The following is a 12,566-nucleotide window of genomic DNA, read 5'->3' as shown; positions in this document are numbered from 1 at the left end:
GATACAATTGCTATGCATGGAAGGACAGGTCGAATAGAAGAAGCAATATCTGTTCATATCTTTGCAGAACGCTGCTAGCATACCTTCCGGTATAATGAGTTTTCTTGCTGCATCCTCTTCATATAGTTTGCTGAGTAGGACAGACAATTCTCGGGTGTTTGTCAAAACCACAAAAGTAGCCACATATGGTAATAGCTGCAGATACATCCTCAGGTTCCTCATCTGCCAACACGGAATTTAATGGTGCTAGTGTTCAAGTCTGCTAAAAAAAAATGGTTGTTACTGAGCTAGTTCTAATGCCCGTGCCTGACTGAAGGTAGCATTTAGTGAGAGGTTTGGACTTTCAAGAAGTCTTTGGCGTAAGAAGGGCTCTTGTAAACCACTAATAAAATTGTCTTGGAGGGACTTATCTCTGTTTATCTCAGCAGTTACTGCTTTGAAGTTATATTCTTCGCTTAGTTGTTTCATTATCTCAAAATATTTAGTAATTGAAAGCCTGTGGTGAGCAAACATTTCATTTGTTGGCCTCACAAAGAACTACTTTAAGATGATAATAGCATCATTAACTGTTCCACAGTTGCTGATGTGGTCATAAATTGGGGCAGAATTATGATTGACAAAGAATCTAAGTTTGTCTTGATTGTTAGCTTGACTAGTTATTAAAATTTTGAAAGTTCAATACCAGTGATACCATTCCTGCAATGCCGTGGGCAATTCCAGGTCAATGTTTAACTTGTCTGGACATATCAGACAAACCACAGTGTGTTTCATTTTGTTTATTACAAGATTATGCTTAATAAGGTGTCCCTGAATATAGAAAATATATAGCTTTCTGAAGGTTTTATTAAATGTTATTGAAGCATGATATTTTAATAACAATATTCTACGAACATCCACCAAGAAAAAATGTTATAATAGTTATCTAACTTCCATAGAGGTAAAAGGACAAGCAAAGAGAGTTTACATATATATTTATATATAAAACAACTTTGTCTATATCATATCAGGTTCATTGCTAACAGTGTCTACCCAATAACAGGAATGGTCAGAAATATGGTTGGGAATATGTCTGCCCCCGCGGTGTAGGGGGCAACGCATCCGTCTGTCACCCGGCAGCCCTGGGTTCGATTCCTGGCCGGGTCAGGGGTTTTTGATTGTAAATGATTAATATCCCTGGCCTGGGAACTGGGTGTTTGTGTCGTCTCTAACGTTCCTTTCCTCACATTCAACACTTTACACTTCCGCAATATCCAAATACATGCAGGTTCATAACATATGGTGCAAGCAGGGGCAAAAGATCTTTGTAGGTCAACGCTCCGAACAAATAGCATTTTTTAAAAAAATGTTTGGGAATAAGAATCGTGGAATTAAATAACATAATATCGGAGCCATAGCAGTTACTTTACTACTTTATGTGGAATCAGTTTTGGGATGTTTCAATATTCCTGTGCAATGCTAAAAGTGTGTTTTTATTTTTAAAAAGCTAAATTTTACTTAATAATTAAAGAATTTGTTCAATGAACTATAAGATATAGTTTTATGCAACATAAACATAATTTAATGATTCACTGATATACAATAGTCTCAAGGTGATGTATTATAGGATTTATCCTGACTTTAGTAGAAAATTTGTGATGTGCAGTTTAGTGGACTTGAAAATTGACAAGATGATAGATTTTCAAGTGATCCAAAAAAAGAATTGTGAAAGGGAACATGGAAACCTGTAAAGCATTGCTACAATCACTCACCACCACGTTGAATGTTACTCTTTTTCTCTCTGACTGCCACGGAGGCATAAGAAAACTCATCTGAACAAATTTTCCAAACACTGAATGCCAGTTTGATGTATGACATTTAGCTAAGAGTTTTACGAAGTGGCTCAAAAGGAAGCAAAAATATTACAGTAAACCATCTGTGGTGGTTATCCGCAAGTTGTTGGGGTGACAAAGATGAGCTCATTGAAGATCTACAGCTGTTCTCCAACATGTTTGAGTAGGATGGTGACAGTAAATTCTAAAAATGTGAACAGTGCTATTGGGAAAGATAAAACTGGATTGTCCCTAGTTCTTCTGATTAGAATGTTTTAAGAAACATTTTGACCGATAGACACATGATTTTTATGATACAAATATGCTGGAGTCCTCTCATAATGAACGTCTGAAATAGAACCTCAAAAGAATCCATTTTCCTTACAATGGATTGATGTTGAGGACAAAACAAGCAATTTTAGATCACAAGAGTAATGTTAATCATAAAAAAACTCATATTGCTGTTTTCTCAATCAACTCAACAATGGATAGAGAAGAAAAAGACTTGCTCTCTAAAGAGAGATCTCTCTACGGAGAGATGATATATTCAGACAAACATTTTGGAAGTTGCCAACAGCCACAGTTTACCTACCTTTGGTGATCCATACCTGGCCAAGACTATTCAGAACATTGCAGCAGTATCCCACTCTTCGATAGAAACATTGTAATCTGGTATTACTAGGCAAGTTTATTTGAGATTAAATATTAAAATCTTGAAGTAACATTTACAACAAAAAGTGAACAAAATAAAGTCTTGTGTCATCACTCAAATCAAAGTAACTAAGCTCTCCTGATGCATTTGCCTTCAAGCCAGTATAATTGTTGCCCCTTTTAGGAAATGTTCATTGTATTTTGCTAACTTCACAGGCAAGTATAATGTTTCTTACATTTTTACACAGCATATTCTAGGATTTGATCCAATATATAAAGTGTCTCTATGAAATGTGACACCATGTACAGTGCGTATTTTTCTTTAACTGCTCTCATAACTCTCTATTAGTTATATGCATATTATTAAAAGTTTTATAGTGTTTAATGTATCAAGGTTCAAGATTACAGTATCAAAATTGTCATGCAACATAATACAGTCTGCACAATCCCTAACCTTATTTATTACTTAACTATCATGGCAACACACACATACATTCATTACCGGTAAGCATATCGACACACAAACTACACTCACACCATTTTAAATTAGATTTTAATTTACTCCAGTTCTAGGAAGTCACTTTTTATTTATGACCTCTGTTTGCAATGGGTTTGAATTTATATGGTTTATATCTACCAGCCATAGTAACTGATAAATAATTGTGTCAGCAGCAAACTTGCCTCCTTATAACAGCAGTAGAAGGAACACATGCCTAAGCATAAAGGTCGAAGAATTGATGCAAGACTCAATCTCACTGCTAGTGACATCAGCGGCTTTGGAGAAATATCCAAATAACTGTGCAATTTTTGTACTGAATTGTATGTTACAAAACTAGTTTGCTTTCCAATTGAATTCCCTCTCATTTCTGAGGTTCAGTTAAAAATCTGAACTACTCCTTTAAACATTCCCAAATGTTCAAAAGATATAACAGATTATATATAATTTTTGGTTTTAAAAATATTAAACAACTGTCAAATATAGTTTTGACTGAACTAATATGTGGTACCTAATTGCATTTTATCCACTGTACAATAAATTAACTCTAAAAGTAGCTCTTAATTGATCATGTGTACAATTCCTTTTAAGAGAAATAATGAAGGGAATTTCCTTTTAAGGGAAATAATGGAAGGGATTTCCTTACATCCCTACATTGTATTAATCATCATACACACTGCAAATTCAAAAGTTCTTCAATAAATCAACAACAACAGGAAAATGGCTTGTTGTAAAATTTCCTTTTTTCTGTATTTATAATCTTATGTTAAATATTTAACTTGGGAAGTTCTATATTAAAAATAGTAAAATGAAGTATTCTTGCACAATTCCTCTAGGAACTCAAAATATATTCACTGCACCCTCAAATTCTAAACCACATTGAGGAATACAATATAAAGTTCATATTATTTGTTTAATAAAAATGTTCATAATGCACTCAAAATAACTTCCAAACCACTAGCTGCATGTAGGAGACACAATACAAAATATTTATACTTCATTTTAGAGTTAGAGTGTAATAACTGTAAAATGAAATGCATTTTAAATTACTACAAAATTAATATCTATACCCTTTAAGACTAGATACGAATAAACTCAATTAATATTCTACCAGTACTATTTTATAAATCCATATTATTTGGTGTATTGTATTGTTGAACTTTTCAAACTTTTACATAATTTATGAGCCCCTTACTAAATGTAACAACTGTACCTAAAAAAATTATTTCTTTTGCTTTTATTTGGGTTGCTGGAAGTTGGCATTATGCTGTATTCTGCCAAAAAATTAGCAGATAAAATAAGTGATCCTGCTAATAAAAGACATGCTAAAATTATTAATATAATCTTAACATTTCATAGTAAAACATTGAAGTTTATTCACTACTGTTTTGGAACTATTTATTACCAGGTGATCAAATTTGCTTCTTTCCAGTTACATTACTGAATTGCATATTTCAGCCTGATTTATATTCCTCATCTCTGAAGTGATAACAAATGGTGGCTCAAGGAAATCTTAATTTCAATACCTTTGAAGAATAGTTCAATAGAACTGTTGTTTTGTACAGCAGTCCATAAATGTTCAAAATATGAAAATTTAATTTTTCAGCTCAGAAATAGTTACTGTGATACTCCACATATCCAATAAACAACTGTAATGGCATACCTGCTTGCCTTACATTGTTGGTACCAATGTGAAACACTGCCACCTTCTCATTTCCCTCCTCCTTCTCTTCTACTTTCCTCACATTTGCCTTAACCTAATTCCTAGATAACACTCTACCCTTGTTCCTTGTCCTCCACACACTTTCCCCATGTCTAACAACGGAATCTCCCATGACCAGAGCCTCAACCTTACTCACCTCATTTGATCCCCTCACTTTCTGGTCAGCCCTACCTTTCCTGACAACTGCAGAAGCTACTTCTTCCTCTCTTTTCTCCCTCCCATGACCATGTTCCACCTGTCATTTCCTATCCTCTACTGTACATTTCCCTTTCCTACCTTTTCCCTATCTCTTACTTCCACACTTCCCAGTTCCTCTGTTCTACCTGCAGTGACCTGATACACATTATAATAAAAGGTAAATACACTCCAAAGGAAGACTGTTAAATTAATGCCTTGAGGTCGACAGCAGTCACAATTCAGTATTCAGTCTTAGCACAGACTTGGCAGTCTGTCAACATTGTCAGCCAAATCTTCTGCAGTGGATGCCACATAATCAACTGAATTGTCTGTGCCTGATCGCTCATCGTCACCAAAGGGTTCTTCTCTTAGTTCAATGTCGCCTGAGCCTTCTATAATAGATGGCGTTACATCCAAGGTATCTATGATAGGTTTATGGTGTACAAACATATGCTGAGTAAGATTAGATTTTTGTGCAAAAGTCTTTTCACAGTTAGGACATGACCATGGTCTAACACCCGCATGTAAAAGTAAATGTTGTTTCAAGGTAGATCTTGATGAGAAGGACTTCCCACATTGAGGACAAGAATGAGGCTTCACTCCTAAATGTACAAGTAAATGTTGTGTAAGATTTGACTTTTGAGTGAAGGAACGACGACACTCCGTACATGTAAATGGTTTCTCTCCTGTATGAACTTTCTTGTGACGAACAAGATGAGAATGGATTGTAAACGCCTTATTGCACTCCGGGCAAACGTAAGACTTTACACCACTGTGCATTAACATGTGTTGTTTCAAATTCGATTTGTTCGTGAAAGTTTTACCGCACACTGTACATGGCCAAGGACGCTCTCCTGTATGAACTAACATGTGTTGGTTAAGGTTGGACTGTCGTGTAAACATTTTCCCACATTCCGTGCAATATGTTATTTTCCTTCCTTTCCGTCGTTTAGTCTTCCTGAAATGAACAGAAACCATAATTAGTAAAAAAAACCATTTTTCAAAGTCTACTACACAGAGTACAGAAGGATCACTGAGAAACTGACACAACGGGATAAAGAGCAGCAGCAGCCAGACTTCGGTAGTGAAGTCAGGGATCAATCTTTTAATCTACCTCATTCAAACAATATAAAATCGTGAAATTTCATAAAAACCATTAATGTTCTTTCAGTATTTGATTTTGATGCTATGATCCTGTCTGTTCATTCTTCATCAACAATTTTACAAAGGATTTATTTAGGTACTAATTAACACCTCTTAGGTTACACACACCTTCATTCAAAGAATTCAAGAAAATAATCTGCTTGAAACAGATATACTTGAACAAATCTCAAATCAGAAATTTAAAAATCAGAGTAATTCACTTCTCAAAGCAAATTTGGAAAAACCTTCCAACAAAAAGGCAACTGATTAGGCGAGTGTCCTTTGATTCACTTATTTTCACTAATTTCAGTAAATAGTACTTTTGTTCTGGTGAATAAAAGTGTGATAATAACCAATCATTTAATTCATCAGAATAGGCTCTTTTACAGAAAATAATGGCATCATGTGATGAAATCACACATATCCATCCTGAGTCTACTTTATTACAATAATGTTAAGAAGGAGGTTCCAATGACCTAAATACTTTTTTAAGATCAAGGTAAAATTGCAATCACTTGGGGTTTTATTTACTTTTCCCTTTCTGAAACACTAAAGAATTATAAAAATACATTTACATATTCACACTTTGCCTAACCAGTCATTACTAGCCATAATTGCTCTGTCATTTGCAATGCATGGTTTACTCAGGGATACAGACAAGCAAGTGTATTAAATCTTGTCTTCTGCCACATTTGTACTGTTCGTCACCAGTGTACTCCCATTTCTGAAGCCTAACTTTGAAATTTATTGCACCAGTTCCAAAGTAGTTGAACATCTTCCAAGTTCTGAAAAGCAGGTGGTAACCCATTACTGGCCACTGAAGTTATTTTCCTCCATAGTTCTGTACAACAAGCTTCAGGTGATGACAGAACAAATGCTGTTGTTGTGAGGAGCTCTTTCTTGACTTCAAACTTGATGAAATGTGTACTTGGTCTTTCCCTTGTTCCTTTACTTTCAATTTCTCCTACTTGTCTTCTTTCATATGGTGGTGTTGTACTTCGCATAGATAGGATCTTACTTAGTAGTGTACATCAGAAGCAGCACATAACAATGCAGCCTGTCTCAAGAAGTTTCATATCTACTAGGCTAGTGTGGGCAGAATTCCTGAAGACAGCAACAGTGTACTCAGCAGGAGAGGAACATGGATGAAGAACAGACATCTGCAGAACACTGGGATCTAGTGTGAAAGAGTTCCTGAAGGAGGTTATTTCCAGTAAATACCTTTTGCTTTGTGTCCTTGCAGTGGAGTTTATATGTTAGTAAAAAGTTATTAAAAGTAACTTCCTTATTTGAAGCTTAGGCTCAACAAAATGAAAAAATCTATCTACAAATGTTAGTCAGCCTAAGGTCATTAAACATTAACAGTTAGGACATGATACAATTTTATCCCTATGTATTTTGGGTTGTTATAATGCTCCAATCTGTGACTTCTATACACAAGGTTCAGCTTCCTGCATGTTTCAAGGTTTCTCAGATAACATGTTCATATCTGCGTTTTCTGTTGATTGAGTTTCAGATGGTTAAATTAATAAATTTCATTGTTTGTCCGTATTGAACCAAGATTGCAACATTTATTGTAATTTGAATCCACCTTATTCAATACAAAAAAACTGTTGTTTAGATGAAATTACAACATATATTTCAATCAGAACTAGTTTCGACGCCCTTTTTGCTTCATCATCAGCTGATATAGGTTCTTGGAAAAATTGGCAATCACATAAGTTTATCTACGTCAAATTGAACACAATTTAAAACCATATTAACAACCTAAGACTGTGTTACAATTAAACTGTTTCAAAGACCATATTTTCTACACGTCCGAGATTTGCGAGTCTTAAACCTTAAATTGATGAAAACATATGTAAACCGGTTTGCTCACTAATAAACTAACGTGGATTTAAAAGAACACAATTAAAAAATAAAATAGTCTTGAAGAAACATTAGCTTAATTTTACACACTTCTTAAAACATCACATAGAATCGTATTAAAATAATTCAATAACATCTTCAGAGTCGCTTTAATGGAGCAATCCTAGTGAGGTGGAAACGAACAATCGGTCCTTTAAGATGTTAACAAGTACAACGTTCCCAGTTCAATGCGGACCTGAAATAATAGGAATCTAATAAACTACCGCTTAACTGAAGAGGCAAAATATAAAATTACATCTTATAACGTAAACGTTTTTACGTGACTCACCTCAAAAGATCGCTGTCCATGCGAAGCACAATGAAACCTAGCGAGCAGTGTTGTGTTAGTAATCAAGTGTCCAAGGTTGGTCTGGGCCGAAGGGGGGAAATAGGGGAAAGCGGTCGCCTGGTTTGTTGCCAAACATTTGTCAAACATTTGTCATGCCCTGTTATATTAGGGGCAGATTTCATGTCATATTCTGGTCTTCTGCTCGATCTTCAAAGTAAATCTTGCACATTCAAATTTGAGGGTAATTTCAATATTCCTCTATTATTTGTAGCTCTGCATCATCTTCTGTGATTTCGCCTACCCAGAGTGAGATGTCGTTAGACGTTAGCCACCTACCTGAGGAGCAGGCTGATAGTAACTGCAAGTTATGTTAGTCATTTCCCAATGTATTTTCGGAAACTCTTGGTGTCACTGATTTAATCGAATATAAGATCGAGGTAACAGATTCGGTCCCTGTAAGGTTTTCTCCATATAGGCTATCTCCACCTAAAATGAAGGCCCTTAAGGAAATTATTGATCAGATGTTGAAGGATGGTATCATTCAGCCCTTAAAGTCATTGTATTCATCACCCATCTCTCTTGTATTGAAACCTAAAGGTGGCTTCAGGCCAGTTATTGATTTCAGGGTGTTAAAATATAAGGTTGTATTGCAATGAGTGCCCCTTCCTGATTTGCATTCATGTTTTTCTTGGTTTTGTAAGGCTAAGTTCTTCACCGTCCTAGATCTTAACCAGGCATATTACCAGATACCCCTGGCTGAAGAATCAAACATCTGACTGCATTCACTACCGACTGGAACCTGTATGAATACAACCACATGCCTTTCGGGCAACCCACAGGTGCAGCTGTTCTCATTAGACTGCTAGACAAAGTTTTACTGGCATCAAGTTTGAAAATCTGTACCATTATGTAGATGATGTTATTTTCTCTGAAACCTTTGAAGAACACTTGGCTCGTCTAGAGGAAGTCCTAAATCACTTTTGCAAGGCTGGATTGACAGTCAAGTTATCAAAGTTATCTTTCACTAAGTCATCCTTCTTAGGGCATATCATGTCACCTGATAGAGTTTCAATTGATCATTCCAGAACACAGACAATTCGTGACTTTAAGCCTCCTAAAGATGTTAAAGGGATTGCTAGATTCATCGGCATGGCGAATTTCTTTAGGTAATTCATTCCCAATTTTGCTAATAGGGTGGTGCACTTAAACTTCCTCCACAGGAAAGGTGTCAAGTTTGAATGGGGGCCATCATATTAAGCTGTGTTTGAAGACCTGGAGCTAGCTCTCTGTAAAGCCCCAGTCTTAGCAATGCCCGATTTTTCTAAGAAATTCAATGTTCAGACCGATGCCTCATCTTCTGCGATTGCTGCTGTTCTTCTTCAGGAATATGAACTCAGAAGGCGGCCAATTGCCTATGCACCTAGGACCTTATTGACTCAAGAAGCCAAGTACTCCATATACGAGTTAAAAGGACTTGCTGTCCTGTTTGCCTCGGAAACATTCTGCCTTTATCTTGAACATGTTAAGTTTGAATTAGGCTCTGAGCTGAGTTTTGGCTAGGCCCCATCATATAGAACAAATAGCCTGTTGGGCTATCCAGATCTCAGCATTTCAGTTTGACGTGCAACACATTTGGGGATCAGAGAATGAGGTAGCAGATGGGTTAAGCCATATGTTTTCTGGTGAGGTTGATTCTGTTGACCCGGGGGAAAGTTCTTCTGTTTCTTTTTCTATACCTCTTAGTGCTAATGCCATTTTGAATGATGTCCCTATGCTATTTCATGACATAGCAAAATATCAATGTGAAGATCTAGTGCTGGCTCCTATTATGGAAACCCTTCCTTCTGGGTAACATGTTGTCCCTTATGCTCTGAGGAATAGGGTTCTGTGTTTCCCTTCAAGGCACGATCAAAGGATAAAAATTGTAGTTCCAGTTGTCCTTGTGCCCATGATCTTCATGTATTACCATGAGACTCCATTAGGGGGACATTTGGGCATTTTCGAAACTAGACAGATGATTAGAGAAATGTTTATCTGAAGGAGCGTGGATGGTGAGATTAGGGAGATGGTTAAAGCTTGTAAATCTTGTTTGTTTAGTAAGCCCACGTTGTCTACTACGCTAGGGCTATTGTCATCTCATCAAGCATCTTGCCCTACGGAGCGATTATACATAGATTATGTCGGACCCTTCCCTCAGTCTAAGGGGAATTGGAACAAATTCATCCTTGTGTGCATAGATGGTTTCACACGGTTTTCATGGCTGTTTACAAGTAATGAAAATCATTTTCTCTGTATTGAAAGAATCTTAATTTATAATAATACAAGAACTGTATTTAAACTCAGCCTATTCAATACAGTACAAGATGTTAATGTATTAGTTAGACATCGTTAAAAATAGTTTGGACATGTTTCGCCCCTTTTGTGGGGCATCATCAGTCATATCAATACTTCAAAATCCTACCAGACGTCCGGTTGGAAATTATAAAAATATGTTGCATGAGTGAATACATTAAGAAACATTTACAAGATCTTATCATTAACAAAATACCAAATTGATTAAAAATATGTTACACTAGTGAACACGTTGGTGAATTTTCACTCAAAACAAGGCCGTCATATGTACAGTATTGACAATAATGGTGGTTTAAAGTCTTATTTGATGCGAAGTTCAAAGACAGTTTAAAATTTATATACAAATATTGGGGATGAATGCAGAATACATATAATTACAATTTACTGTATGCGTATGATATGACAAGTAAGTAAAAGAGGAGGCCTTCTGCCCCTGGTAATGGTGAAAATTTGTTAGTATTTATGTTTGGTTCAAATTATACTTTTTCTCATGTAAAAATCTTCCCTTCAGTAATTTATTTTCCTGTCTGCCATTACCTGGTACCTGCCTCCAGGGTATTGATATGACAAGTTTTCTCCCGCATCTCTTATGTTTAAGTTCGTTTCTAACACTTCGTTGTCCAATTTGTGGTCAATTAATGAGATTTTACCAGAGACAATACACCCTATCAATATCAAGTATCTGTAGAGAAAAGCTAAAAATAACCTTAAAGCCTCATACGAGAAAGTGAAAGTGAGATATGATTTAAAGTTTGGAGATCAAGTCATGGTAAAAAAAAAAATGTTCCTGCAGGCAAGCTCACCCTCAGATTTCATGGTCCTTGTGTTATTCTGGATTTCTTAACGTCAGTCACCCTCTTGGTGAGTAACCCAGACATAGAGAGGATTTATAGGGTTCATCTGTCTGAAGTAAAACCTGCATAAACTCTGTGCTTTTCATTATGGGCCACCAAGTGATGGCATTGCCAATTTTATTATATTTCTTTCCTTAGCAGCTTAGAATCTTACGTTTTTCACAAGTAAGTAAAGGAGGAGGCCTTCTGCCCCTGGTAATGGTGAAAATTTTTAAGTATGTTTGGTTCAAATTATATTTTTTTCTCTTGTAAAAATCTTCCCTTCAGTAATTTCTTTTCCTGTCTGCCATTATCTGGTACCTGCCTCCAAGTCTGAGACTGAATTCTGTGCACTTGTCCTACATGGCACTAACATTAACTGCACCGTCAACAAAAAAACTCTGTCCATAAAATCAGTTACTGTTTCCCAGGAATTAATTGTTGCAGTGCCCTGATTTCATATGAGGCTATGTCGTAACAACTGGTGAGAGATGCCGGTGCGAGGTAGGGGCCCACCTTGTCCCGGCCCAGTCTCCTTCTCAATGGCCAACTTGGGCACCATCATCAGTAGTAATGGCTTGGATGCTGAACCCCAACAGCCCACTTCATCATAGGGCAGAACTATGAAATGTGGTCCATGGCTACCCCTCCCAAGGTAGCAAGAGAGAGGTATCTGAGGGTACTTGAGGGGTCCGTGGGACCCCACCCTGGCATCGGCAGTGGCGGCCGCTCTTGCCGTCAACCTTGTGCATAGCTGATCAGACTTCTGAGACTTCATAAACACTTCAAGAATTATTTTCTTCAAAATACCTTGTGAATGAACTCTCCATAAAGAAACGTTCTAAGCTTGATCTCTAATTTCAAAATTTCTTATATGCCAAGTTTCAAAACTGTACTGGCCATGGTAGAACCTTAACACTTTGACTACCAGGAAGTAGCCAGGGCATTTAAACCTCCAGCCCAGCCATTTTTAATAGTCCTTGCCTGCCAGTCCTGCCTTCTGCACTGTGGAACAAAAATATTTACTACTCCTATATTACGCTTTGAAATAATGTGAAAATTAGAACATACCTGGGAAAGGGATTTTAGTATGATTTAAAGGTGTGATATCTGGTGTCCCATGCTCTAGGTTGCAGAGAGATGTCACACTTCCGGCAGTACCACTTTGTGTCACATACTTTTTTCT

The 12,566-nt window shown here is 36.6% G+C and overlaps 1 protein-coding gene across 2 annotated transcripts in view; it reads right to left on the bottom strand.

Moving 5' to 3' along the window:
* Window positions 1–2,447: 2,447 nt before the first annotated feature.
* Window positions 2,448–12,566, bottom strand: part of LOC136876480 (transcriptional repressor RHIT) — a 143,992-nt gene continuing 133,873 nt past the window's right edge. For both annotated transcript variants that reach the window (XM_067150477.2, XM_067150478.2), the window contains one exon: window positions 2,448–5,813. In XM_067150477.2, the coding sequence (XP_067006578.2) occupies window positions 5,108–5,813 (706 nt within the window). In that variant the 3' untranslated portion in view covers window positions 2,448–5,107. The remainder of the gene's footprint in view (window positions 5,814–12,566) is intronic.

Source organism: Anabrus simplex, chromosome 6 (assembly GCF_040414725.1).
Source record: "Anabrus simplex isolate iqAnaSimp1 chromosome 6, ASM4041472v1, whole genome shotgun sequence".
In the NCBI taxonomy this organism is placed as follows: domain Eukaryota; kingdom Metazoa; phylum Arthropoda; class Insecta; order Orthoptera; family Tettigoniidae; genus Anabrus; species Anabrus simplex.
This window is presented reverse-complemented; position numbering and strand designations above follow the sequence as displayed.